At 37.0% G+C, this 27,371-nt stretch overlaps 4 protein-coding genes across 8 annotated transcripts in view; 1 reads left to right on the forward strand and 3 right to left on the reverse strand.

Moving 5' to 3' along the window:
- Positions 1-1,375: 1,375 nt before the first annotated feature.
- On the reverse strand, positions 1,376-5,111 carry LOC310734513 (WW domain-binding protein 2-like). Of its 4 annotated transcripts, none has more exons than XM_083556646.1 (6): positions 4,974-5,111; positions 4,267-4,375; positions 2,919-3,054; positions 2,684-2,776; positions 2,187-2,327; positions 1,376-1,942 (listed from the first exon to the last, which is right to left on the reverse strand). In XM_083556646.1, the coding sequence occupies exons 1-6, from the start codon at positions 5,030-5,032 to the stop codon at positions 1,758-1,760; spliced, it is 723 nt and encodes a 240-aa protein (XP_083412772.1). In that variant the 5' UTR covers positions 5,033-5,111; the 3' UTR covers positions 1,376-1,757. The 4 variants fall into 4 exon arrangements, with proteins under 4 accessions (XP_083412772.1, XP_083412774.1, XP_083412773.1 ...); XM_083556648.1 differs by having other exon boundaries at positions 4,981-5,104; XM_083556647.1 differs by lacking the exon at positions 4,974-5,111 and adding an exon at positions 4,645-4,935.
- A 2,522-nt stretch (positions 5,112-7,633) lies between these two features.
- On the forward strand, positions 7,634-12,566 carry bccip (BRCA2 and CDKN1A interacting protein). The gene is made up of 7 exons (XM_083556639.1): positions 7,634-7,936; positions 8,065-8,139; positions 8,310-8,390; positions 8,655-8,741; positions 10,326-10,513; positions 11,016-11,181; positions 11,286-12,566. The coding sequence occupies exons 1-7, from the start codon at positions 7,721-7,723 to the stop codon at positions 11,454-11,456; spliced, it is 984 nt and encodes a 327-aa protein (XP_083412765.1). The 5' UTR covers positions 7,634-7,720; the 3' UTR covers positions 11,457-12,566.
- Positions 12,567-13,695: 1,129 nt separating this feature from the next.
- On the reverse strand, positions 13,696-25,213 carry dhx32a (DEAH (Asp-Glu-Ala-His) box polypeptide 32a). Its single transcript, XM_083556494.1, has 11 exons — positions 23,585-25,213; positions 20,914-21,107; positions 19,958-20,330; positions 19,302-19,535; positions 18,918-19,011; positions 18,524-18,673; positions 17,732-17,923; positions 17,217-17,357; positions 16,066-16,256; positions 15,682-15,872; positions 13,696-14,097 (listed from the first exon to the last, which is right to left on the reverse strand). Exons 1-11 carry the CDS (start codon positions 23,864-23,866, stop codon positions 13,929-13,931), a joined length of 2,211 nt encoding a protein of 736 aa, XP_083412620.1. The 5' UTR covers positions 23,867-25,213; the 3' UTR covers positions 13,696-13,928.
- Positions 25,213-27,371, reverse strand: part of adam12a (ADAM metallopeptidase domain 12a) — a 100,476-nt gene continuing 98,317 nt past the window's right edge. Inside the window, exons 23-24 of one of the 2 annotated variants that reach the window (XR_014536041.1) lie at positions 27,063-27,291; positions 25,213-26,984 (exon numbers count right to left, since the gene is read on the reverse strand). Coding sequence is in view for 1 of the 2 variants with exons in the window: in XM_083556458.1 (XP_083412584.1) it covers positions 27,219-27,291 (73 nt within the window). In the remaining variant the exon portion in view is untranslated. Of the gene's footprint in view, positions 27,292-27,371 lie in introns of both variants that reach the window. The other variant, XM_083556458.1, reaches the window with a different exon arrangement.

Below are 27,371 nucleotides of genomic sequence, written 5' to 3' on the forward strand. Positions count from 1 at the left end.
GAGGTAGCAGAGCTGAAGATGTTGAGGTTTTCGTTGGGAGTGACGACGATGGACAGGATTAGAAATGAGTTTATTAGAGGGACAGCGCATGTAGGACGTTTTGGAGACGAGGCGAGGGAGGCGAGATTGAGATGGTTTGGACATGTTCAGAGGAGGGACATAGGGTATATCAGTAGGAGAATGCTGAGGATGGAGCTACGAGGAAGGAGGAAAAGAGGAAGGCCAAGGAGGAGGTTTATGGATGTGGTGAGGGAAGCCCAATACAACTACTTGGATTTGCAGGTTGTCCATAACAGTGGTGCGCCCTCTAGTGGGGCATAAATACATGACAGGTGGGGCGCAATAAACGGCAGGATTTATATAATTTTTTGTGTTCTTCATTAATCTTCCATTTATGATTTTCTTGAAGTTTATACTCTTAAAGCGGCCACAAACAAACAATTAGGTCATTTAATGCAAGTAAATTAAAACATAACTACACTTTTATTTACTCTGTTATTTAAATTGCTGTTTGATGTGGTTGATTTAAAATGTGATATTTCAATAAATTAGATATTTTTAAACTTAAAGTTTTACCATTTATGGGGGTGATTAAGAACAGGTGGGGCTTAAAAATGTACCTATTTATGAAATGGGGAATGGCAGAAAAAGTTTGAGAACCACTGTATCAAGCCTGCGCTATGTATTAAAGGCAGCTGTTTTGAGGATTACCACACCAAACTTGACTATTCATTACTGTAAACTAGCTAACTAATTGAACTGTCTATAAATATGTATCTCTACATGTATTGTGTGCTTTTCTGTTTTTGATGCTGGTTAGTGTCAGCAATAATGACTGCCATTACCTTTTATTTGTGTGTCATTTGTTACAATAATGACTATTTGCCAGTGTTACAGTGTAGTCACACAACATCAGTTAGTTTGTTATTTCTTTTCAACTTGGGTACAAATGTGTCTAATATTGACTACATACTAATTATTGAAGCAAACATTTAAAATAAATGAAAACATCAAATCACTGTAAACAATGCACTTTCATCAGGTCTACTTACCTGTCAATCATAGCACGTATGAATTTAAGATAAGTTTTAATAAATGTAGTTTAAATTTTTCTTTTTTTTTTTTAAGTTTTCTACTTATCAGGTGCACTGAAGTTTATTTGATTGAAATTATACGACTTTAGAACAAAAAATTCATTTCTCAGAGATGTTTCTTAATTTTATTTATTGATTTAATGTAAAAAGAAAAGTCTGATATTAAAGGAAAAAAGTCAAAGCTCAAACCAAAGTCTGAATACCATCTTTATCATGACTTTGCTAATGAATTGCTCTTTAACACCAATATGTATAATGCTAGATCGAGACATATACAGAGAAATGTTTTTTATTAACATTTCTCATAAAAACATTTTGTAAAAATCAAAGGTAAAACATTAAGTCAATTCAAAATTGTATCAAAAGTATTTTGAGGGACTTAATATTTATGCATGGCAAGTTACAGAGGATGTAGAGATGCATTTGCGTGTCAGGTGAAAGGTTTTGTATTGTGTGGTCTTGATAACAGAAATGAAAAGAAAGAGAGAAAGTGAAAGAGTACATTCATTCACTAATAACAATGTCACATTTACACTTGGTTAGATTATAAGAAACTCAAAATTAGGTATGTTTAATTTTTGATAATTGTTAAGGATTTCCTTTATTCTGCAAATTTCCTTTATTTTATAAATGCTCATCCATAATCCAGATAATTCATGTGCATCAGGAAACTATACATGGTTCTTGCTGTGGGATCCGTGCAGTTCTCTGGCTGCTGTGATATGGACATGCAGATGTACATGGTAGGACAGGATCTAGAGGGGCTTGGGCCACCGAAGCAGAATAAGGTGGAGGCGGGTCGTAGGCTTCAGCTTCATCAAAACCCTGCCTATTAGAATAGAATGCACCTGCAAACAAGCCAAAACATTCAGAAAAGCAAACAATCAGCAATAAATCATCCATTGCTTCATACAAGTTCCTACATTATTGGTTTCTTTTCAGAGTTTCTTCAAATTTATCTATTAGACGTATTTATTGAAACAGTAGCTTGTTCAGCTGCTATGCATGTTTGCTTGTCTTTAAAAATAAGCAGGCATTACCAAACCTGAGAGACCTGTATAAGGTTTGTAAGCCATTCCACACTGTTTATACCTGGGGGTGGAGGAGGAGGGTACGAGTAGCCAGGAGTAGGTGGTCCAGTGGAGTAGATGCCATTGGCTAAAGGAGGAGGGGGTGGGTAGGCGTATGCACCATTACCCATGTAAAGACCGGTCACAGACTGGGTCCTGAAGGCTAGGAAAAGAAATAAAAATTAACATTTTTGTATCTGTAAAGGTAAACCGAATGTGTGAAATTCCTAGAACTGCCACTACTGGGATCCATGTCACATGTTTTCACTATACCAGAAGAAAGGACTAGAGCTTTTGTACTGTCGTAATGTATATTGTAGACACCTTGTAAGCCTTTATTTGCCAGCATACATACATTTTTGTCCACTTTTAACTGGAAGTGCATAAATAAACATAGAAATAGGAAACAGTGGAATAGTGTGTGTGTGTGTGTGTGTGTGTGTGTGTGTGTGTGTGTGTGTGTGTGTGTGTGTGTGTGTGTGTGTGTGTGTGTGTATATACAATTTGATTAGATATTACCCTGTGAAGCCAACTGCCTCATGGCCCGTCCGAACTCAATAGCTCCACCAGAGATAAAGATGAGTTTGAAGGTTGCAGAACCATCCCAACCACCTAGAAAGCAAAATACGAGAATTTTGGTATCTTCCTGAAAATTAATTTAGAGTTCTAAATTAAACTCTAAATTACTCAGCCGAAAGAAGACTGTAAGACTTTTTTTTATGCTAGATTAGAAACATACTGATGATGTTGTTACCTCCTGGTTCAGCACTGACAGTACCCTTGATGTAGTTAGCTCCAAACACAGGTTGTTTGACCACACAGCCATTCATCAGGTAGAAAGGCATCATGAATGACCGCAAAGCCTCTTTTTCCTTTGTCACAAAGATCACCTGACAAAAAAAACATATGCTCTTAAAATTTTAATAAAATAGTTTAAACAGCAAAGAACAGTTTTGAGCATTTTTACAGTATTTAATTTAATATGCAGTGATGAGAAATTCCTCAAAAGTGAGTACACCCCTTACATTTTATTATATGTTTTCAAGGGACAATGCAATAGAAATAAAATGTGGATATATTTTAGAGTAGTCAATGTGCAGCTTGTATAGCAGCATAGATTTACTGTCCTCTAAAAATAACTTAACATACAGCCATTTTTGTTTACATACATTCTCTACAACAAAAGTGAGTACATCTTAAGTGAACATGTCAAAACTGTGTCCAAAGTGTCAATATTTTGTGTGAGCATCATTGTTATCTATTACTGCTTTAATTTTCCTGGGCATTGAATTCACCAGAGCTGCATGAGGTTGCTGGAATCCTCTTTCACTCCTCCATAAGGACATCACCAAGCTGCTGGATGTTACATTTGGCACTTCTTCACCTTCTGCATAAGGATGCCCCACAGGTGTTTAATAGGGTTCAGGTCTGGAGTCATACTGGCCACTCCATCACCTTCACCTTTAGCTTCCTCAGTAAGGCAGTTGTCATCTTGGTGGTGTGTTTGGGGTCATTATTATGTTGGCAAACTGCCGTTTAGCCCAGTTTCTAAAGCGAAGGCATCATGTTGTACTTCAGAATTTCACAGTACATGTTGAAATCCACGTTTCCCGAAATGAACCGTACCTCCGCAGTACCAGGAGCACTCATGCAGCCCCAGACCATGATGCAAACAACACAACCACCACCTTGCCTAACTGTAGGCAAGGCACAAGTTTTTTGGTTCTCCACACCAGGGTATCATCACACATGCTGGACACCATCTGAGCCTAACAAGTTTATCTTAGTTTCATCAGACCACAGGACATTGTGTAATTTATGCTTTTGGACAGGTTGTCTTTAGCAAACTGCAGGCTTTTTTGTGAGCCAACTTCAAAAGAGGCTTCCTTCGGGGATGACGGCGATGCAAACCGATTTGGTGATATTAACTGATGTGCTGTTCCAGTATAAACCCAGGCTTATCTCATATATATACAGTACACAAGGGTGTGCTATAGTTCAAGTACTGCAGTCAAAATAATTATTTGATTCTGGCAGAGTTGATCAGCTCTAAGTCATCTTTATGTCATTGACCCCCTCCCCACCCTTTTCCTTATACCTACTCTGTATCTTGTGAGAAAGGTACTCCCAAAGCTGCTCTTTCTAAACGAGCCTGGCAGGAGATTTGCATTGCTGAATTTCAGCTGTACATTCTTATTGGACATCAAGACTCTAAAGAGATGAGAAATTAGGACAAATATGTTTTACCTAGTGGTCATAAAAAAATACATGGATAATTCCACACTATGCATGCACTTGTTGATATCCCATCTAAACACCAGCTGCCAGATGTTCAGTGTATCACAGAGACTAATTAAACACTTGTGATGGGTTTGTAATGGTGTAATATGTGGTGTTTTAAAGTTTATGTTGGGTTGTAGGTGTGGGGTGAAGGTACAACATTAAAAGTTACAACCCACAATTTTAAATGACTTCATCACCTCAGTACTACAGTGACCTTGTCCATGGTGCTTAAAAGGGTTAAGAGGCTTTAAGGTTCGTGTGACCTGGAGAATAAAATTCTCAGCAGCTCCGTATGGACGCCCGTTTTAATAAACTGAATAAAAAATAAAAAGTTTATTGCGACTTTTATAAATCCGCAATTGTGGGAAAATTGTGAGATATATTTTTTTCGCAATAACCGTTTTTTTTTTTTTTGTTTGTTTTTTTGCAATATTTAGTGATTGAATCGGGCTTCCATATCTACGGCTATAATATACGTTACACACAATTTATTTAGTCAGGTGGATCTATATTTTTCCATAAGAACCTCTCACTGTAGTTGATAATGACTCTCCCTGCCTCCGAGTGATTCTGGTTTAAAGCCATTGGGTTCTCCGCCGTATACCCACGAACGGCTTTGATGCCAATCCTGCTGGCACACTCATAAATACAGACAAGCAGTAATATGCTCCCGCACTTCCGGATTACGTAACATAACGCCAACAGTGCGTTGTCATGGCGACCTCAGGGAGAAAAAAAGGGGATGTTTGCTAATATTATTTTATAATTACATATTACTCAATTATATATTTTATACTCAATTCTCTCTCTCTCTCTCTCTCTCTCTCTCTCTCTCTCTCTATGTCTCTCTCGCTCTCATATATATATATATATATATATATATATATATATATATATATATATATATATATATATATATATATATATATATACAGTGAGGAAAATAAGTATTTGAACACCCTGCTATTTTGCAAGTTCTCCCACTTAGAAACCATGGAGGGGTCTGAAATTGTCATCATAGGTGCATGTCCACTGTGAGAGACATAATCTAAAAAAAAAAATTAATCCAGAAATCACAATATATGATTTTTTAACTATTTATTTGTATGATACAGCTGCAAATAAGTATTTGAACACCTGTCTATCAGCTAGAATTCTGACCCACAAAGACCTGTTAGTCTGCCTTTAAAATGTCCACCTCCACTACATTTATTATCCTAAATTAGATGCACCTGTTTGAGGTCGTTAGCTGCATAAAGACACCTGTCCACCCCATACAATCAGTAAGAATCCAACTACTAACATGGCCAAGACCAAAGAGCTGTCCAAAGACACTAGAGGCAAAATTGTACACCTCCACAAGGCTGGAAAGGGCTACGGGGAAATTGCCAAGCAGCTTGGTGAAAAAAGGTCCACTGTTGGAGCAATCATTAGAAAATGGAAGAAGCTAAACATGACTGTCAATCTCCCTCGGACTGGGGCTCCATGCAAGATCTCTCATCGTGGGGTCTTAATGATCCTAAGGAAGGTGAGAAATCAACCCAGAACTACATGGGAGGAGCTGGTCAATGACCTGAAAAGAGCTGGGACCACTGTTTCCAAGGTTACTGTTGGTAATACACTAAGACGTCATGGTTTGAAATCATGCATGGCAAGGAAGGTTCCCCTGCTTAAACCAGCACATGTCCAGGCACGTCTTAAGTTTGCCAATGACCATTTGGATGATCCAGAGGAGTCATGGGAGAAAGTCATGTGGTCAGATGAGAAAGTAGAACTTTTGGGTCATAATTCCACTAAACGTGTTTTGAGGAAGAAGAATGATGAGTACCATCCCAAGAACACCATCCCTACTGTGAAGCATGGGGGTGGTAACATCATGCTTTGGGGGTGTTTTTCTGCACATGGGACAGGGCGACTGCACTGTATTAAGGAGAGGATGACCGGGGCCATGTATTGCGAGATTTTGGGGAACAACCTCCTTCCCTCAGTTAGAGCATTGAAGATGGGTCGAGGCTGGGTCTTCCAAATTGACAATGACCCGAAGCACACAGCCAGGATAACCAAGGAGTGGCTCTGTAAGAAGCATATCAAGGTTCTGGCGTGGCCTAGCCAGTCTCCAGACCTAAACCCAATAGAGAATCTTTGGAGGAAGCTCAAACTCCAGGTTTCTCAGCGTCAGGCCAGAAACCTGACAGATCTAGAAAAGATCTGTGTGGAGGAGTGGGCCAAAATCCCTCCTGCAGTGTGTGCAAACCTGGTGAAAAACTACAGGAAACGTTTGACCTCTGTAATTGCAAACAAAGGCTACTGTACCAAATATTAACCTTGACTTTCTCAGGTGTTTAAATACTTATTTGCAGCTGTATCATACAAATAAATAGTTTAAAAATCATACATTGTGATTTCTGGATTTTTTTTTTTTAGATTATGTCTCTCACAGTGGACATGCACCTACGATGACAATTTCAGACCCCTCCATGATTTCTAAGTGGGAGAACTTGCAAAATAGCAGGGTGTTCAAATACTTATTTTCCTCACTGTATATATATATATATATATATATATATATATATATATATATATATATATATATATATATATATATATATATATATATATAATATATATATTCTTTTTTTTCTTTCATTTTAATGAATAAAAAAGCAAGAATATCACTTTTTTAATCAATTAAAATAATACAATTTATTGTGAGGTAGTATTAGCATAACACCCCCCCAAATACATTAATTCAATTATTACATTACTTCATATTACACATTTTTTTGTTTTTAAAATATGCCTACTTTTGCATGTATTAAATTGCTGAGAATGTTTGTTCAGAGAGCCAGTATGTCCCGACATTTAAATCGGTATTGTAATCATTTGTATTTGTTTAAATTTAAAATTATTTTACCATTAAATAATTTCTACATTTTATTCAATTATTATCGCCTCCATTCATTTAATTCTGTTACCAAAAACTATAACGCGTTATACTACATAAGGTAAAAGTTCCCGGTTTTACTTGCTTTACTTTACTGACTTTACTCTTACACGCTTAAATATGAACGCAAAAACATTTAAAAGGTGCTATGTAACATTTCTTTTATTTGATATCATTTTTATTATATTTAACACCCCCCATTTCCGCTCGAAAAAGGTCTCTTCCGTTTTTTTTCGGCGTGTACCTGATGAAACGCCAGCCATTTTGGCTCTAATCAGGGGTTTCGTATATAACAAAAACCAGTAACCTTAGAGCCGGAATGGTAGCCAATGAACACCAGTTTACGTTATATATATATAAACTTACGTGCGCAGTTCCCCTCTCTCCCAGCGTGTGTTGTAACCTGTTTGGATAGCAGCATGGCTTCATCTGCGAAAAGAAGGGCTATTGGAAGCGGGGGAAATCCTGAAGACAGTGACAGTTCGGATGAGGGATTAGAAGATTCCGGACAGGAGAGTGAAAATTCAGAAGAAGAAATAAACGAGGTTAACCGTTACCCACGTGGACCTGACTAGCTAGTTCACGTTAGCCACTGCTAATAATAGTGATCAGTGTTTATTGGTATTCAGATGGTATACATTTTGGTCAATATTTGTGAAAATGTTTACTTTAGGAAGTCGTGGTGGATTTTGAGGCACACACGATATCAGACAACGATGTCAGTGGCATCAAGAAACTGCTTCAACAGGTACATTTGAGACCTTAAAACACGTGTGTGTATGTGTGTGTATATATATATATATATATATATATATATATATATATATATATATATATATATATATATATACACACATACATATAATATATATATATAATATAAATTGTTGTCTGATGGTGTGTGTAATATTTCTCCAGCTTTTCCTGAAGGCCCATGTGAACACCTCTGAGCTCACTGACGTCATCATCCAGCAAAATCACATCGGCAGCGTCATCAGGGTGCGACGTCAACTTTTTTTTTTTCGTTCATGTTTTCAAATGAAGACTAGATTTTTATTATTTTAAAATCTATCTGCTTAAGGTCTACACTACAGCAAACATAACGAAATGCATAGTTGCACATTAAAATGCGAACAGAATGAACGGACGGTTTCTGAAAATAGTTAAGGCACATTCACATGTTGTTTCTAACTTTGCTGTAAATAAATTAATACTTAAATCTGTTTACGTATTAATTTTCATTTGCTGTGTGTGTGTTTGCAGCAAGCCGAGGTGCCTGATGACAGCGACAATGAGGACCTGGATGAAGTGTTTGGGTTTATCAGTATTATAAATCTCACTGACAGAAAGGTTTGAAGCATTTGAAGTACATCATACATATATACAGTACAGACCAAAAGTTTGGACACACCTTCTCATTCAAAGAGTTTTTTTATTTTCATGACTATGAAAATTGTAGATTCACACTGAAGGCATCAAAACTATGAATTAACACGTGGAATTATATATGGAATTATATACATAACAAAAAAGTGTGAAACAACTGAAAAATGTCATTCTAGGTTCTTCAAAGTAGCCACCTTTTGCTCTGATTACTGCTTTGCACACTCTTGGCATTCTCTTGATGAGCTTCAAGAGGTAGTCACCTGAAATGGTCTTCCAACAGTCTTGAAGGAGTTCCCCGAGAGATACTTGGCACTTGTTGGCCCTTTTGCCTTCACTCTGCGGTCCAGCTCACCCCTAAACCATCTCGATTGGGTTCGGGTCCGGTGACTGTGGAGGCCAGATCATCTGGCGCAGCACCCCATCACTCTCCTTCTTGGTCAAATAGCCCTTGATGCCTTCAGTGTGACTCTACAATTTTCATAGTCATGAAAATAAAGAAAACTCTTTGAATGAGAAGGTGTGTCCAAACTTTTGGTCTGTACTGTACATACATAAATAATACGAGGTGGTATAAAATTTTCGAGCCTAATGTTGCTGATTGGTGCTTTTTCGACCATGTTTATTTATGACCACATCTAGAACAGTGTTTTAAGGACAGTTAGAACAAATAGCAAATGTGAAAATCTGTGTAAAACTGGGCAATCTGCCACACAGAGATTTGACATGAAATACGGAGATGCTACGTGTCATTCGAGGTCTTTTGAGTGGCACACGCTCTTCAAGAGCGGACAAACATCACTGGAAGACGAGGGAGACCTTTAACGAGCTGAACCCCCGAAAATGTTGAAACCATTAAGAAACTTGTGCATGATGATCGTCTGAGCACAATCCACATGATTCTCACATCATACTCACCAGATTTGTCTCCTACGGACTTCGACCTCCTCTTGAAATTGAAGATTCAGATCAAAGGATGCATTTTGACACCATTGCAGAGATTCATTCGAATTGCAGAAGGTGTTTAAAAAAAAGACTCCCAGGACATATTGTAGAAGTGGTAGGAAAGCTGAAAGAGCTGTTTTGAAGGTCATCACCTTAAACACGTGTGTAAATGTATATAAATACAGTACTTTCTTGTAAACAGAGCTCGTCTCAAAACTTTGACACCATCTCGTGTGTAGAGTATTTTATTAATCCAAAAGGGAAATATTACAGCAGCCAGTTCACATACATACAAAGTACAAGCAACGATCAAGAATATCAAGAGAAGATTAAATTAAAAGCTCACAATAAGAAAGAGGGTAATATTTAAACAATAAAACACAACCTATGATATGCTGTTAACAATAGTGCTGACAGGTGGGAATTTGAGAACTGAACATTTAAGGTGCCTCAACAAGATAAAAACATTGCACACACTGAATATACTATTCTAATAATCTATTGTAGATTGTAGCAAGTGATTGTTTATATATATATATATATATATTATTGAACGTTCAGAAAAATACATGTAGCATATTTCTTATTGATGTGTGTGTTAAGCAGGGTATGGAGTGTGTGGAGCAGATCAAGGAACTGGTTTTGGGACAGTGTGAGAAAGTGTGCTCAGCAGCTGTACAGGAGCAGTTTCACCAGGTCCTGGAGGACACATCTCAGAGCGTTGGGCTGCTGCTCAGCGAGCGATTTATCAACGTCCCTCCGCAGATCGCTCTACCGCTCTACACACAGCTGCTGTGAGTATCAGACTGTTCATGCGGCCAGTTTTACACGCTGCTGCTTTTCTTCAGGAGTTTTGAGAATGATACAGTTGGGTAATATTACAGATCTTAAAACACTTTTGAAAATTGCATATGGCAGCTTTAAGATGATTGAGAATGGGAAACCGAATTCCTAAAAGCCTGTTAATGGAGTGTTTTAGGGGAAAGAACAAACAATAAAAATTTGAAATCATATTAAGGAGTATTTAAGTTGTGATTAAATTGAAATGGCTTTTTTTTTTTTTTTTATACAATGTGGTTAGTTTTTTTTTTCATTTTTGAAGCATTTACAGTTAAACTTGATGTCTTATTTAAGGGTTCGTCATTCAGAATCCACACTGGTTTAAAATGGTGATAAATGGGCAGAAGGTAGATTTCAGAGCTGCATGTTCGTGAAACTGCCTCTTGTAGGTTCTGCAATCGGTGCCATGTTTTTTGAATATGTAAGGTTATTAATGTATCCTATCTGTTTGGACAGTGAGGAAATGTCTGAAGCACAAAGGACCAATAAACCCAGTGGGAAATGTCACTACTGTCTGTTGATCAGCAAGACATGCCAGGAAGCCAAGAAGAGCATCCCAGCACGAGTGCCTGCAAAAGAACTGCCCATGTTCGTCAACGCAGAGGAGGAATTCTTTTACGAGGTGCAGGGGAAAATAATGCATCATTTAAACAACATTTTTGTCTCATCCTTTAATTGACATCTTGTTCTATGTGTAGATCTAACAGCATGTTTTCTGTCTCACAGCAAGCTGTAGTGAAGTTTCACTACTCCGTCCAGGAGGAAGCCGATTCGTGTCACTCAGGACGATGGTCATTCGATGATGTACCTATGAAACCTTTCCGGACAGTGTGTCTGGTCCCCGTGGAGCGAATGCCAGCAATAATGGACAAGCTGAAGGACTACCTTACCATCTGAACACTTCCTTTAACGTGTCCTAATTTTTCCTCTCCCCTCAATACATACATCTTCAGGACTACAGTGTGGACGCAGCCATCCGAGTGTTGAGAGATTATCCATCGGGAAATTTTTCGAAGTCTTCAATTAAACACGTTTTACCAAGATTACGGAGTTAATTAACTATTTGACATGACGTGATTTGTCTGTTTCGGCAAAGCTGCTGTTGGACTTTTGCTAAAACTAAAGCACAAACCTGCTGAGGAGTCTGTTAGAGAAGATTAGATATCACACAGTAAAGTGTACAGACAACAAAAAGCAGAAATGGATAGACGGATAGCTGGAAATATTTAGATATGCAGAGATAGACAGACACAAAAAAGAAAAGATACCTAGTCAGATAAACAGACAAATATTACATGTCTAGCCGACCCAGGACTCTAGAAGAATGGTGGATCAATAAGCGGTAGTATTCTGTAATGTAATAATTTAACAAATTACATTAATTTGGCAAAATAGCAATTTACAGTACCATAATGGCGTGTACAATGTATATCGTCTACGATAATGTCGCAAGTGGTGTTTTACAATGTGCGATTTGACATTATCGATATCACAAACCCAGAGAGACAAAACAGAGTGCATGCATACATTACGTGAAGTCTAGTAGGTTAGACTCGTGCACAATTCATTGCATGATCCAGTCTATTAATGTATTCAGAATGATACAAAATGTCAACATTTATATAATTTCATATAATGAATCACACGAAACATGCCTTTTTTCCCCCTAAAAAAAATTAGCATGATTACAGATATTGATTTTATACAACAGTTCAATAAACAATGAAAAAACTTTTCAGACAACGTCACAACATTGGTTTGCGTCTGTAAACATGATGGTGAATCGTTCCTGAATGAATCCTGTTTAAATGATTCGGTTCAATCAAAACGACTCGTTTAACAGTGACTTGCTGCCACCTACTGGCGGTTTTAATTTCACATTTAAAGGTTTTTTTTTTTTTTTTTTTTTTTATCAGTATTCAACGTTTTATGTTTAAAATATCAAATCTTAATTTCTACATTCACATGTCCCTCTGTGCTGCAATAAACTGTGTAAATACACCTAAATGCCACTTCAGATACAACTACTGTTTTCTCTGTATTGCAAAGATGGTAAATGCAAAAATGTCATTATTATTATATAACTGACTGATTAAATGTAAGCATTTGACTATAAAGATTATGCAAACTTAAAAAAAAAAAAAAAAAAAAAAAAAAAGGTTTATAGATAAGGTAAAAATATATAACATTATTAGAAAAGATTAATCAGTTAAAAATTCAAATTAAAAAGTCAATTAAATCAATTAAAAAGTCACTGCTGTGAACTGACCACAACATATATGGAGCATATCAAAGATTTTAGGAGTCAGCTGTCCATGGGAGTCCTTAAAGTACCAGCACAATAACACACTCAGCAAAATATCGTCTAATAATCGTTAGCAATTAAAAAAAGATCCCTACCGGACGTGTGGCATTGACGTGTGTCTGCTGACCCTGATAAAAAGGAGAAAACGGGAGATCAAATTGGGCTTGGAAACACCAAAAACACTTAACTGTCACCCGCTGGTGAGAGTAAGGCATCTCACAAGGCAGGAGATGCATACACCCCGGCAGCATCCTAATGTATCGTATGAAAAATTATATATATATATATATATATATATATATATATATATATATATATATATATATATATATATATATATATTTTTTTTTTTTTTTTTTGTACCACTACCGTAAGATCACAAAACGTAAGTTGAACCATTGTAACCCAGGGACTGTATATAGATACATAACACAGATGGATTTAGATTTATGCCATTTGGCAGATGTTCTTATCCAGTGCGATTTACAATGATCTCGGTGATACAGCGAAACAATTGAAGAGTTAAGGGCCATGCTTAAGGGCCCAGCTGTGGCAGTGCTGAAATTTGAAACTCTGACTGTCTGATCGGAAGTCCAATGTTTTTCGACTTCGCTACCACTTCCCTTTAAAAGATAATTGGACAGAGGGAGATAGACTGATGGATGCACAAGCTAAACAGATTGAGAAAGACAGAAAAACAGATACACATGAACAGATTGTTAGCAGGATGGAGAGATGGCTGATTGGATGGATGGAAAGAAAAAGAACTAAAGACAGACAAAGACACAGGGAGATACAAATATAGAGAATACACAGAAATAGACATGAAAATACATTTGCGACTTACCAGTTACACTGTGGTTTATTGGCCTGAAATCATTTAAAATGAACAACAAAAATCACAGTAGTCAGGAGCTTTTTTAATCTTACCTATAGATGTGATTTTTTTTATTTACATTACATCTGTACAAGTTTGTGAGGCCAATCATAAGACATTCATCTTTTAGCATTTTGCATCTTATTTTGTCCTGAGAAAGACAACGTCTCAAACTACAGCATTCACATTACTGTATCACACATCTGTCATAAGACTGGGACTCCTGTGCTTTTGGTGTGTCTGTAATAACAGGATGAATTTCAGCCACCTCAGTATCCAAAATATGCTCCAAGAGCTCCTTACACTCACTAGAGGGCAGGTTGTAGAAGAAATACTGTGGTGCCATTCGGATGAACCTACAAAAACAGACAAACGAGACCCAGTCACTGCTATGAGCCATGCCTTTTGTTTGCTTAGAGACCTAATACAAGTATAGGCACTATACTATAGATTATATTTAAGTTTTTTTTTTTTATTGTCAATGCCACCATATGTGCAGACATACAGAGAAATCGAAATACCATTTCTCTTCTCTCTTATCAAGTGTATACATGGTCAATGCATTATAAAAAGGGCAGTTAGTAACAGTGGTGTACTTGTAATAAATATATAAACCGAGTGAATATATAGCTTAAACATCTGGATGACTATACATCTGAGTAAATTAAAACAGTAAATTTGATAATATACAATTATACGTCCAAATATATGTAATCGCACTGGGATCTGAGTATAAAGGCATTTGTAAAAGACATTTTCATATCTTTATATTTTTACATCTGGGGAAAAAATTGGATTCTTGCACGTATGCCAAACTTGATGTTCGGGTGTCTTTGAATGAATGAAATTTGATTTTCTCTCTTTCAGGTGAGTCCAGTGACTAATTCAAGCTCAATCATAACTCCTGATATTTGTAGCATTTCGGTGCATTCACTAAAGCTTAGTGTGTGGTGAAAAAACCCTTTCCAAATACAGACATACAAGCATATTAATAAAAAATCAAACAGAATAATGAGTATTACTTAATAATTTTGGTGGATCATCTTGTATAGCCGACCCATAAATCTGAATAAATATTTAACAGAATTTGATTAATTCGATGAAATGATGCAAGTCTCTAAAAAGACCCTCTAAAACAGTGGTCCCCAAACCTTTTTGCATTATAAACCAGTTTTACGCAAGACAAGGTGTCCGTATGCTGCCATGTGTAAAAACGTGTCTATATACCTACAGTATATATACATTTTTCGGTACGGTACACATGTACCAAATACAAACCTTTTTATGTGCGGAACACAGTTGCAATCTGTGTTTCCTCAGAAATGTATTAAGTGGCGAACCGCAGGTTTGTTTAGTTGCCAGGGGTATAAAAAAGAAAGTTGAGTTGGCACAGCATCCTTGTTGCTACTCACTCTGTACTGGAAATAAGATTTTTGTAATTTCCAGATGTGTGCATCGTGGTGGGTTTTGGTACTTGATTTGAGACTTGGCGCATCAGTAAAAAAAATTTTTGTAATTAAAAATAAATTTTCAGTGCAGGTTTTTTAATATCTGAGTAAATTAAGGACTTATAATATAAATAAATATAATATAATATATAATAAATATAAATGTGTTTTGCGTTGAATGTTTTAATTCTGCCTCTTGTATATGTATTTATATTACATATTATATATTATCATATTATTTAGTTATATGTTTAATTACATATATAATGATAATGGAACTCACCATACTGCAGAATTTATCGAAGCACGGAAATGAATTACGACCAAAACAATAATTTTTTTAATAAAACATCCTGCAGATTGGGTCAATAAAATGGAAATACAATAAAAAATAAAAGTTTTTATTCTTTCAATGCAGCCCAGTACTGACCCATGACCTGGTGATTAGGGACCCCTGCTCTAGGAAAAGGAACAGAATCCCTAAGTGCTTACGCTTTGGGTGAGATTTGTGTGACTGTTTGGATGCAGTTGCTGTTGGAGAGTGTGAACTCGTGAAACAGCACCCACTCAGGCAGGCCGAGTTTGTGCGCTTTGGCCCCATAAGCTGAAAGATGGTGAAGATGTGCCACGTGCTTATTGCTCAGCATAAAATAGTTTCCAGAGCCGTCCACATCACGAGCAACCTGCAATACAGGGGATTCAGTGCACCCGTAATGTGACAGTCCAATTCCTCATTGAATCTTTAGAGCAGTTAGAGCTATTAGATTTCATATAGTCATATTTCATTTGAATATTTAATACTATGTTATATCTGGGTTTAAAAACTGTCATGGGGTAAATATATTTGTTCTAGTTTCACTAGATAAACAAATATACCTGCATGAAGAACCCAGCCAGTAGAGCTCGCTTGACATTAAGTGTGTTTGTTTTGGTGCCGAAGGCTGACTCGGAGATCGGGAGCTCCAGCCTCTTCAGTATGTCAGTCAGCTCGGCCCTTATGCTCTCTGCAGTCTGGAGAGCTGCACAGCACAAGAAGTAATCCTGACACCACTTGCCCTGTGTGAAATCTGGCACAACGAAACATAGGACCTTTTTTATTCATGAATATGATATTCTGAATCACATTAATTTTTATCTCTCAATAGATGTTTTCCAAATGCCCAAATGCTGAATTATATCTTAGTATATAATTGCTCTTCACATGTACATTACAGCACAGTGAAACTTTCTTCTCATATCCCAGAAATGTTCGGGTCTGGACACAGGGTCAGCCATGATACAACCCCCTGGAGCACAGAGGGTTAAGGGCCTTGCTCAAGGGCCCAAAAGGGGCAGCTGGACAATGCTGGGGATGAAACCCCAACCTTCCAATTTGAGAATATGGATAAATTATATCTAAAGCTGAAATACACTGACCAGGCATAACAAAGGCATTATAACATTATGAACGCTGAATGAATAACACTGATTATCTCTTAATCATGGCACCTTTTAGTGGGTGGGAAATATTAGGCAGCAAGTGACTCAATTCTGTCCTCAAAGTTAATGTGATAGAGGGTCAGGACAGCTTTTGGCAATAAAAGGGGGACCCATACAGTATTAGGCAGGTGGTCATTGTGTTATGCCTAATTGGTGTCCATAAAGTTATGCCTGGTCAGTATATAAACATTACACCAGTTCCAAACATGACCATTTCTTGTATGTGTGTGTAAAAATCTGTAAATAACTCAAGAAATAGTTCCTCACACTCACACACACCCCTGAGCACAGTTCAATGTACACAATCCCACCTACCAGAGCGCACACAGCTCCAAAACTCTACATTAACAATTAACAATTAAAAATTAACATTATGTTATGTTATGTGGCAATGCTGAAACTATAACTAATAGCAATGTTACTTACAGCACCACCATTACCCCCATCCTTGTTCAGCGTGTAATTGAAAGGACTGACCAATCAACCTATGCAGAATCTATTGCTTTAAGCATGAAAAGGTAGATTTGGTCACAAGCAAGTTGACTTACATGGCTCTCTCTGGCTGCATTTATAAGTGTTATAGATGTTGATCAGGGTAAAGTGGTCTCCTTCTGGATGATACAACTTCATGTGACACAGCATCGCTTCTGTTTCCTTGCCGGCAGGGGGCTCTAGGAAGCAGCTTGGAGCTAGACGAAAGAAAGGACAATAGGATGCATAAGTGGTCAGTATTGAAATAAAATGCTTCCTGTGAAGCTGTCAGACTGAACTTGATCATACGCTGCCTAAAATCTTATTTGTTTAAATGCTTGTATTTAATAAAAATAAAAAGGAATTTAAGATCTATGATAAAATGACCTGAATTATCCCTAACGCTAAGCATCTCAGTTTACAACATACAAATATTCATAAAGCTTTCAAATCTGCCTAAACCTGGACCAGTTCCCGTTGGCAATGTTTTTTTTTAGGCTAATCCCAGTTCAGACACCAAAATCTTGCTGAGAAATGTAACTGGATGCAGTTGATCATTCCTGCTCATTACTAGGGATTTTATTCTGTGTACCTGATAACATGGCTGCAATAGTCAGCACCTCACTGGCACAATCAAACTCGCACGACGCTAACAGAGCTTTAGACATCTGAGGGTCTAAGGGGAACTCAGACATTATGATCCCAATCTCAGAAAGGTTTCCATCGTCATCCAAAGCTGCAAGATAATCCAGCTCTTCTAAAGCTTGCATAAATCCTTCAGGATCTGCAGGGAATAGCAAGAGAGAAACATTCATTCATTGCATCAATAATTCACTGCATCTGTTACAATAATGATAGGATACAATACATTTCAATGCAGTCGCTTTGCAGTGTTTGAAAAAACAAACAAATGAAATTGCTGTTTCATGTTATTTGACATATTGTTACCAATATTTCAAAAGGTTTGATTCTTTTAAAAAAAGTACAGCACCTTTGTTCTGTTTCTGGCTTTGAAATATAAAAGTCATAATCCTGTTTTCTGTTGGAGCTTGAACCCTCTCTTCCTTTTCATTGTGTGAGTGCTATTTGGGTCAGAGCTCACAGAATCTCTGGTGTTTCTCACACAGACCAAGCTCATGTTACAGGACAATGAACTGATTAGCACTGTCAAAACGGCTAACACGCATCGCTGATCACTGGCACCATGATGCTTCACTTGTGTGCCATTGTATAAGAACTTACAGCACTGTGATCTCACCTTCTCTAGCCAAATGTTATCTTTCTTTTGTTCTTTTCATTAGTGAAATATCCATTCCTGGCTAAACCGTCTTTCATATGTGAATGAGTGCAATATTATTAGAAATTTATTAACGCCATGTCTGACCCGGCCTGCTGATGAAGTCGCAGTGTCTGATATCAGCTACCTCCATCCTCTTGAGGAAGAGCACAGCCGAGGTGATGTTTGCTTCTAGGATCTGAGCAGGAATTTCGGCACAGAGTTCTGTCTCCTCGGGGTAAAGGCGGAAACACTTCCCTATTCATGCATAAACAATTTTCTAGCAATTTTATTAGATACAAATACATGGTTCCTTGTACATTTGCAGGTAAAGTAGGATATTAAACAGTGAAACACCATTAAAAATTTAATTACATGTCCTGATACTTATATTGTATTGGTTTTGTTTTTACTGCTGAGTGGTGTGTATATGTGTATGTGTTACTGGTATAGATATGAGTCTTAAGTAAAGCTTTGTGATTTTCCAGTTGGCCTTTCCTACCTGCTGATCCAGCCAGCTGTTTACGAATCTCTGCCCGACATCTACTGATGGGTCTGATCACCTCAGAGCTAGCTCTTACCCGTGGGTTATACACCTGCAAAGCACAGAAGTGAGATTATATAATGGAGTTGGACATTATGCTGGATATCATTGACATGCAGATATACCGAATCACATTTTTTTGGCTTTCAGCAATATTTAAAATAAAAAAATCACATGCTATAATTGTAATTTAAGATGGGTTTTTTTTTAGGCCAGGATAAAACCTTTACTATGCTGTGTGTCAACTTAGAAAATCCAAATTAAAATTAAAATTGGTCTTCTCTGTTGAATTAAATGCAACCCAGCAAACAAGTGAGTCATCTGCAAACCTTCATCACTTACAAATCTCTTCTCAACTCCAGTGTCAATCACAAAACTGACAGTATCCACTGACCAAAACATGTCTTCGGATTTACTGCAGGACAAAAAGACCTTCCTGCCTCTCTGGGGGTGCTGTGTGATAGGTGGGCAGATTCCAGCATGGCCTGAGCACACTGCCACTGGCACCAGCTCTCCAAGATTACTGCTTAACCTGGATGCTTTTTTAGCCAGAAGACTACAGGCACAGCTGACCTCCTAAGACACAAACACAATCTGATCAATATCAATATAACTAATGTTCACTGTTTAATTAAATATAGATTATTCAGAGATGAACACCATGTGTATGACACTGAGTGCTGTAAAATAAAGCTACGTTTATCAGAACATTGAATTACTGACATTTCTGAAACGTTAAAACACAACTTTCCCGCTCATGTGTATAAATCCATCATTTTTGTCTATATAATGTATTTATTTTATTATCTAATTATTTATGATCTAATAGTTTGCATAAACCAGTATTTAAAATTGATGTGAGTAAGAAACAGCTGTTCTATATTATGAGAAGATCTATTAGAATATTGGATTGAAGTGTATACTGTATGTGCAAAAACCTGCACTGTCAATTGCAATCAACTAAATTAGCTGAGATTCATGATAACACTAAACAGTACCTGCTCTGAGGCAAGGAACACAGCTACATCCCCAGGCTCTTTGGTTCTGTGCACCTCCAGGACAAGTCTCAGTGCTGCACTGAAGCTTTCTGTACTGCCTCGGCTGCTGTGGAGAACTTCAGCTGAGCACGGTGCCTCCACTTGCAGGTGAGCTGCACCGCTAAAGTGTGCGAGGAGCATGTGTGAGGCTGGCATGACGGACAGCAACACTACCCGAAGCTCTGACCGCTGCAGGAGCACCTCCCGAAGCAGGGCCATTAAAAGGTCAGTGCTCACGGTGCGCTCGTGGGCCTGATCGATCACAACCACACCGTAATGCTCCAGAAATGGGTCGGACATCAGCTCCCTCAGCAGCACATCATCGGTGCAGTACCTAAAGTGTACATGGGGATGTTAGTAATCTAACCTTAGGTTCATAGTAGTTTGTGAATAATGTGGTTAAACAGCCATCATATACAGTATCTCACAAAAGTAAATACACCCCTCACATTTCAGCAATCATTTTAGTATAATTTTCAACAGACAAAACTATAGAAATTAAACTTGGCTATATTTTAGAGTAGTCAATATGCAGCTTGTATAGCAGTACAGATTTGGTGTCCTCTAAAAACTCAACATGCATCTATTATTGTCAAAAAAGCTGCCAATAAAAGGCTAAAAAGGTGTACTCACTATGGTGAGATACTGTAATTAAAGTGTATGACCTGATACGCAAGGAATAAAAAAAGCAACATCATGTTGGACATAAGACTGTTACACTGGAGAACCTTTTTTTTTTTTTATAAATGTTTGTATAAATGTTAAAATGTTTCAACAGAAAGCACATAGCATATATACGTTTATATTGTGAGTTTTATTTCAAAACATAACTAATAGTACAAATAGTCAAACATGCAAATTTTCAATTAAATGTTCTTGTCATTCTTGTCATAATGTCAGAAGAAAATCAGATTTACCTGAGAATAGTGTCAGAGAAGCAGCAGTTCTCCAGTGGAATGCTGTAGCCTACCTCATGACCAATATTGACATCCATCTCATCTGATACGTGCAGCGCCAAATCAATAGCCTGCTGTTTTTGAATCTGACTACACACCACAACTCCATGCTGGTACTGCGCTGACAGACAGAACTCTGCACACCACTGTGGAACCTATACACCAAACACACACTTCTTCATTTACATATACCCCAGTTATGCACTTTTTATTTTATTTAATTACATTTATTTATTTTTTACAGGAAATTTGACTGAACAACTTTTTTTTATTCTCAACAATTGAGAGGTTTTATGATCGGATGGATTGTTAATGAGCTCATGTTATTTATCAGCATTGAACTCCAATCCGGGGCATGTGAAAGTGTTTTGGTAGCATGTTTTTACTCATTTGCGGTTATCTGATACTATGGAATACTATGTGACATAAGCCTAAGAGTATGTAGCCATGCTAATGAACAAACAATATATTTCATGCCTTTAGATCAAAGAAAACTGAGCTCTGTGGAAAATGATCAACAGGACGAACTACAGAATCTACCTACAATGCAAGTAACTTGATTAAAAGAAAAAACACATGGCATTTAATCAGTATCCTTAACAGAAAGCATGAGGGCAGCCAACAGAGTAGTATCAGCAATCCTGTTCAATAAAAAAATTAAGTGGAGTGCTAAGAATTAAGTGCAATCCAAAGTGTTTACATACATGGAGCATTTAAGAGAATGTGCTGAGAAATGTTTGCAGGTGAGCTCACTTTAGTTGCTCAAGCACTGAGATATGAGTGCTCATATTTCTCATGAGTCCAGATACAATTCTTGCAATTATTTTTTTGACTATGCTTGCTGACTCTACAGCCATTTATTGATTATTTTAAGGCCTGGCTGGATCCACAGATAAAGTATTTTTTTACATAGATGTTGATCGTAGTTAGAACAGTCACCCTGGCAATTCAGGATTTGGATATAATTGGAAATCTATACAACAGTATCTCCCATGAACAGGGGTAAGAGGGCATTCTGGAGGGGAAAATGCTGCCTCTGGGTGCAACATCATTACACATAAAGTGAAAACTTATGAAAGCATCTTTAACTGATGACTTTCCTCAGTTTAGGTCAGAAGATGGAAAATGTCAAAACTATTGTGAATCAAGCACAATAATATTCTGTTTAGCAGAATATACAGTAAATACTTTATCCACTATGTATAGGTTTACATGTTCTCGAGTTCTTGAGGTTTGGATTAAACCCATCCAATTCAAGTGCATCGTCAAATAGGCAAATATCTATAACAATTTAATTATAAATATATCAGAATTCCAGGTTATGCTTTACAGCTTCTGTGGATCTCCAGACTATAGCTTGAGATGTAACACTCTGATTTGTACCACACACAGAAATAGCACAATACAATACTATGGTTCTAACCCAGGGGTCTATAATGTTCAGTCATTGTTTATATATTACTAGCAACCAGATCCGTATCAACTACTCAATAAAAACAAAACGTTTCTATGGTAGAGAGGTAGAGTCACTGGTAGAGTCTCTGGTAATTCCAGCTGGAATGTGCTTAATCATGCAAAACAGATCTAAGTTGAGCTCAGGGTGACCCACATGTTCAGGTCAATGAGTGTTTTCAAAATAACAAATTGAAATGCAGTGCAAAGTTTCCTCCTTATATATTTGGAGGTTTGCTATCAGCTTGTTAACACTGCACACACAATTTACACACACCAAGCCCTCATCATGCTCAGTGATCAGTCAGTGATTTACTAACTAACATGGAGCAAATAAAACCAGCACCTTTGGAATAAAGAAAATTGCATGAAATGGACATTTGGCACAATGGAAGTCATAAACACAAATCCATCAGTAGTGTAAACACATGGATTGTCACCCTAAGTCTGATTATAAATCCCATTTGTGAAAGGTCTATTTCTAATATACAATTCATTCTTATTTAATGAGTCATATCTAAATTATATTGATTTCAAATGTAGCATTGGCCATTTTAGATGAACACTTGCTTTTGAACTAGTAACTATAGCACATCTACAAAGTCAAAACTTAATAAAATGATCAGACTATATTTTATTTAGATTTAAAGATAAAATCAGATAATATTCTGTCCTACCAATACTCACACGGTCCCATTCTAAATGTTTTGGTCAGTTTCCACATCTGTTCATGGACACAGACTCGCCTAAACTGGAGATCTAAAGTCTTTAAAAAAAAGGGCCTGATCTTTACTAATCTTCAGCGATTTAGTTTTGGTAAACCTTTACCTACCATGGTCCTCACCATGGTTGTAAAGACTGATTATTTGTGTAATCACAGCCTTTCTCCAAACCAGTCTGGCCATTCCACTCAGTTTAGTCATTAATAAGGCATTTCCACCTTCAGAAACATTATTTGTTTGTATTTTTTGTGCCTTATGTGTGTGTGTGTGTGTGTGTGTGTGTGTGTGTGTGTGTGTGTGTGTGTGTGTGTGTGTAAATACCAGATCAGCAGTTTTAATACTCAAAACCAACAACGATAGTGGCATCCTGGAGATCACACTTTTGTTTCTCCACCAAACACTTTGTAAATACCAGCAATTCAATACTGTGAATAAAACACTTTTAAAGGCCTTCATACCTGTGTACTTTTGCCACTTTTTGTTGTACCCGAGATGATGACGACCTGAATGGTTTCCAAAACATTTAGAAACTCCTGTTTTGATTCCCAGATTGGGAGCTGGTGTCTCTCCTTCAGGAGATTATAATACCGGGAGGAGAAGGGAAGGCCATCAAACTGGTTCAACTCCAGATCATCTCCAAAACCGAAATCCTCACCAACCTCTTCTAAACCCTTTAGAGAACTCGAGTCACCAATATCCACACTTTCTCCATTGGAAAAGCCGCTAGTGTTGTGCGCCATGGCGCAAATAAGTGCGTCTGGAAAAACTCACAGTGGCAAAATAGCTGCGTCTAAATGAGTGCTCAAATATATAACTGGATCAACCATTCTTCTGCGGTGATCCAATCCCAGTGGTATTTTACACCTTAATGGTTTATACTCGGTGATTTACTGTTGTTTTTAGATTTTCGGATATTCTCAGGACTGAGTGCCCGGCTGCCCTCACCCACGTGTTCTATTATGTTGTGTTCTACAGGAGGTTAGTGAAAAGAGGAGGAACCACACTATGGGTCTGGTCATCATGTGATCATTAATCCCTTCTACTGTTCTTGTTTCTTCAGTCGAGACGACCAGACAGGGTTTTTGAGCATGCGCACATATTTTTTGTCTGCGATCATAACACTGCTAAAAGATTATAGTAAAAGAAAGAAATTAATTAATTAATCAATTAATTAATTAAAACATTATTTTACTGATTTACTGGACTATCAATTAACTTTGAACAGATTAGTATTTAGCAAAATGTAATATAGTATACACTTTTGATGCAAAGTTCCTACATGATGCTGACACCCAAAGTCTCAGGAAGAGGGTCCTCAGACCTTACTTCTAAGAACCATAAGATTACACAAATGGATTATATCAGTCATAAATCAATCATTTGAAATAATCAAAAAGTTTTCCATTTTCTCACAATCACCTCTTATCATTCTAAAGCACATATAATTCATTCACACACTGGCTTGGAGCACTGAAATATATTTGCACCATACACAGACATCATTCATGAAAACTGTTAAAGTGCTTTATACTAGGTGTAATAAATAGTAAAAGAAATAACACACCTCATTTAAAAGCATGTTTGAACCCCATGTAACACACCCCTTTTAAAAGCCTGTATGTAACAACTTCCATGTAAAAGTCTGTATCTATCCCATGTATGTAACACACCCCCTTTTAAAGTCTGTGGACCTCATGTCTGTGCACATGCATTTAAAAGAGTAGAGGCAATCCAGATGTTGCTGTCACATTATGACTTTTGAGTAAATCTGTTACACCAGTTTGTCCTTCTGTCATATCCTGCTGTTTTTAATTGTTGTCGATGTGGATTAGAGAATGCTGGCATAAATCACAGCATGAATGTGCTGAAATGTGCATGAATTGTGCACTCTTTGTTTCCAGTTTGTGCTTTAGAGATGACTGCAGCTTTTACCAAACGGGTAATACAACGTAATTTATCATTACATTTTATGTAGCATCCACTTCTTAAAAACTTTCAGGACTTCATCCATTTATTAGAGAAGAAGAATTCAGCAAATGGAGCTGAAAAAAATATAAAAGCAAAAACTGACTCGGTGAAACACAAATAATTTTTCATAGACAACTTTACTTAACACTGGTTCATAATTCGTAATCAAAACACTGATATTTACACACACCCACATGATTTATCAAAGATTTTGCGTACAAATCGTGTTTGTGTTCACAGACTGGGAAAAAAGAAAAGAAAAAATGAGTATCATATTTTTTGTTTTACTGTGTAGAAATACTGGTACAAGTGATACAGTTACAAAATGGTAAAAAGTGAATACAGAAATACAGACTGCATAACAGGACAAGCAATATGGTTAACATACAATAGTGCTCTATGAGTACCATTGGAAAATAAAAGAAGAATCCAGACTTGCACAGATTCTCAGACTGTCTCAAAATCATAAACCGAACGGTGTGCATTAGTTATACAAGTGTATGAGTGAAAGCATGGCTAAAAATATCACTTGAAGTAATCCATTTTTCTAAGCAAAGCAAAGAAAAAAATGCTTGTGATTGCTGAGGATACCTAATATTTCTTAAAGATTTCACACAAACGCAAGCCAAGAACACAGTAACATGATGGTACGTGCTAAGTTTAAAAAAATATAAGACTCTACATTGTCTAGATTTTAAATAAATGTAGGCTCAGTGAAAACACACTGTCACAGCTGAAATAGTTCCCTGGGGTACACACTCCAGTTTGCTACAGATGTCAAGTTTTTGTATGTTCATATTTTGAAAACACTGCAAATCCTTTCATCGATGTTGTTTTCCTCCTCTTGCTGTGCAAAAGTCTTAATTTCGCCTCCTGTAATCTTCATCAAGTATAACCTGCAGAAGCAGACCTCTTAGAGGAGAAGAAATCCCAGAGCATTCGGGCACACCGGGAGAGAGCATTATATATATATATATATATATATATATATATATATATATATATATATATATATAATAATTTGTTTTTTTTAACGGACTACACTGGTAGTTTTCTTATATAATTTATCGCAATTTACTATTTCTATCTGTAGTGCAGTTCAGACAGTAATTTCAACACAAAATCTTCCTGCACTGAGAAGAAAAATAAAACCTGTTCCTCAAAATGTACTAAGGGAAACATTTGTAGGAAAACAATTTCAATAACTAATGAATGAGTTAAAAATTGAAATTATTTTTTATGTTTCCTCTCAGAGATATAAAAATATGTGGTTATGTTATTAACATAACTAAGTAAGCTCATTATTAAGCATGAAGATACCTAAAAAGATTTGTGGAAAGTGGGCAGAAGTTTTAGAAAGCTGGATCAAATGCATAAGAATGGTTTTGGCTGTACTTTCCATCATGCCTGTCTAATTATTGACTAATTATTAGCCTTCAACAGATGGTTATTGCACACATGCTACACTGGATAGTTTAACGTCTAACTGCCAATAAAATCGGTGTATAATTTCAGAATAGGTGTGTCTCTATGAATAAGAGAGCATGGTATCACAGGAACGAACATGTGGTTGTATTCACTGCTTTACAGGAGATGTATGATGAAGTTACAGACGCAAACTTTCTCAATATGGGTGATCTGAGATAAGTCTGTCAACCTTGTGCCATGACTGTGGTGCATTATAACATTATGTTATGCAGCAACAAAGCACATCTCTTTTCTTTAAAACATTTCCTCCCCTTTCCAGTTCTCGCATAAAAAAAGCACCAACATTACAGTCTTCAGTTTTATTTTCACAGGTTTGAGTATCACTTCAGTGCCTCCCTGCACACTGCGGAATCGTGCTGGGAATCGACTCATTACGCAGTTCAAAATCTAATCACATCAGGGCTGCCAAAAAAAAGAATGTCCTAAACAATGTCGAAATAAATATATTTTTGATGAACATAAATAATGTACGATGTCTACCTGAGGGTTGACTCATAGCACCGGATAAGGTTGGAGGCGTAGCACCAAGGGATTCGAACTGTCATGCCGCCTTGACCGCCGTGACGCTGTTCTTGAGGACCAGCAGAGTTTCATAGTGCAAAACGGATTGAACCACAGGTCTCACAGACTTCTGTCTCAGCTGCAGGGTTTCTTTATTCCTGTGTAGAACGTAGGCTTTGGCAGGGTGGGGGGCTGCTTAGGATTTGCCCTGTATAAAGGAAAAAAGGAAAAGAACAATACTACACAACACTATATTATTATTATATAATATTGTGAACTGAATATGTG

This window comes from Silurus aristotelis, assembly GCF_946808225.1.
Source record: "Silurus aristotelis genome assembly, chromosome: 12".
Taxonomy (NCBI): domain Eukaryota; kingdom Metazoa; phylum Chordata; class Actinopteri; order Siluriformes; family Siluridae; genus Silurus; species Silurus aristotelis.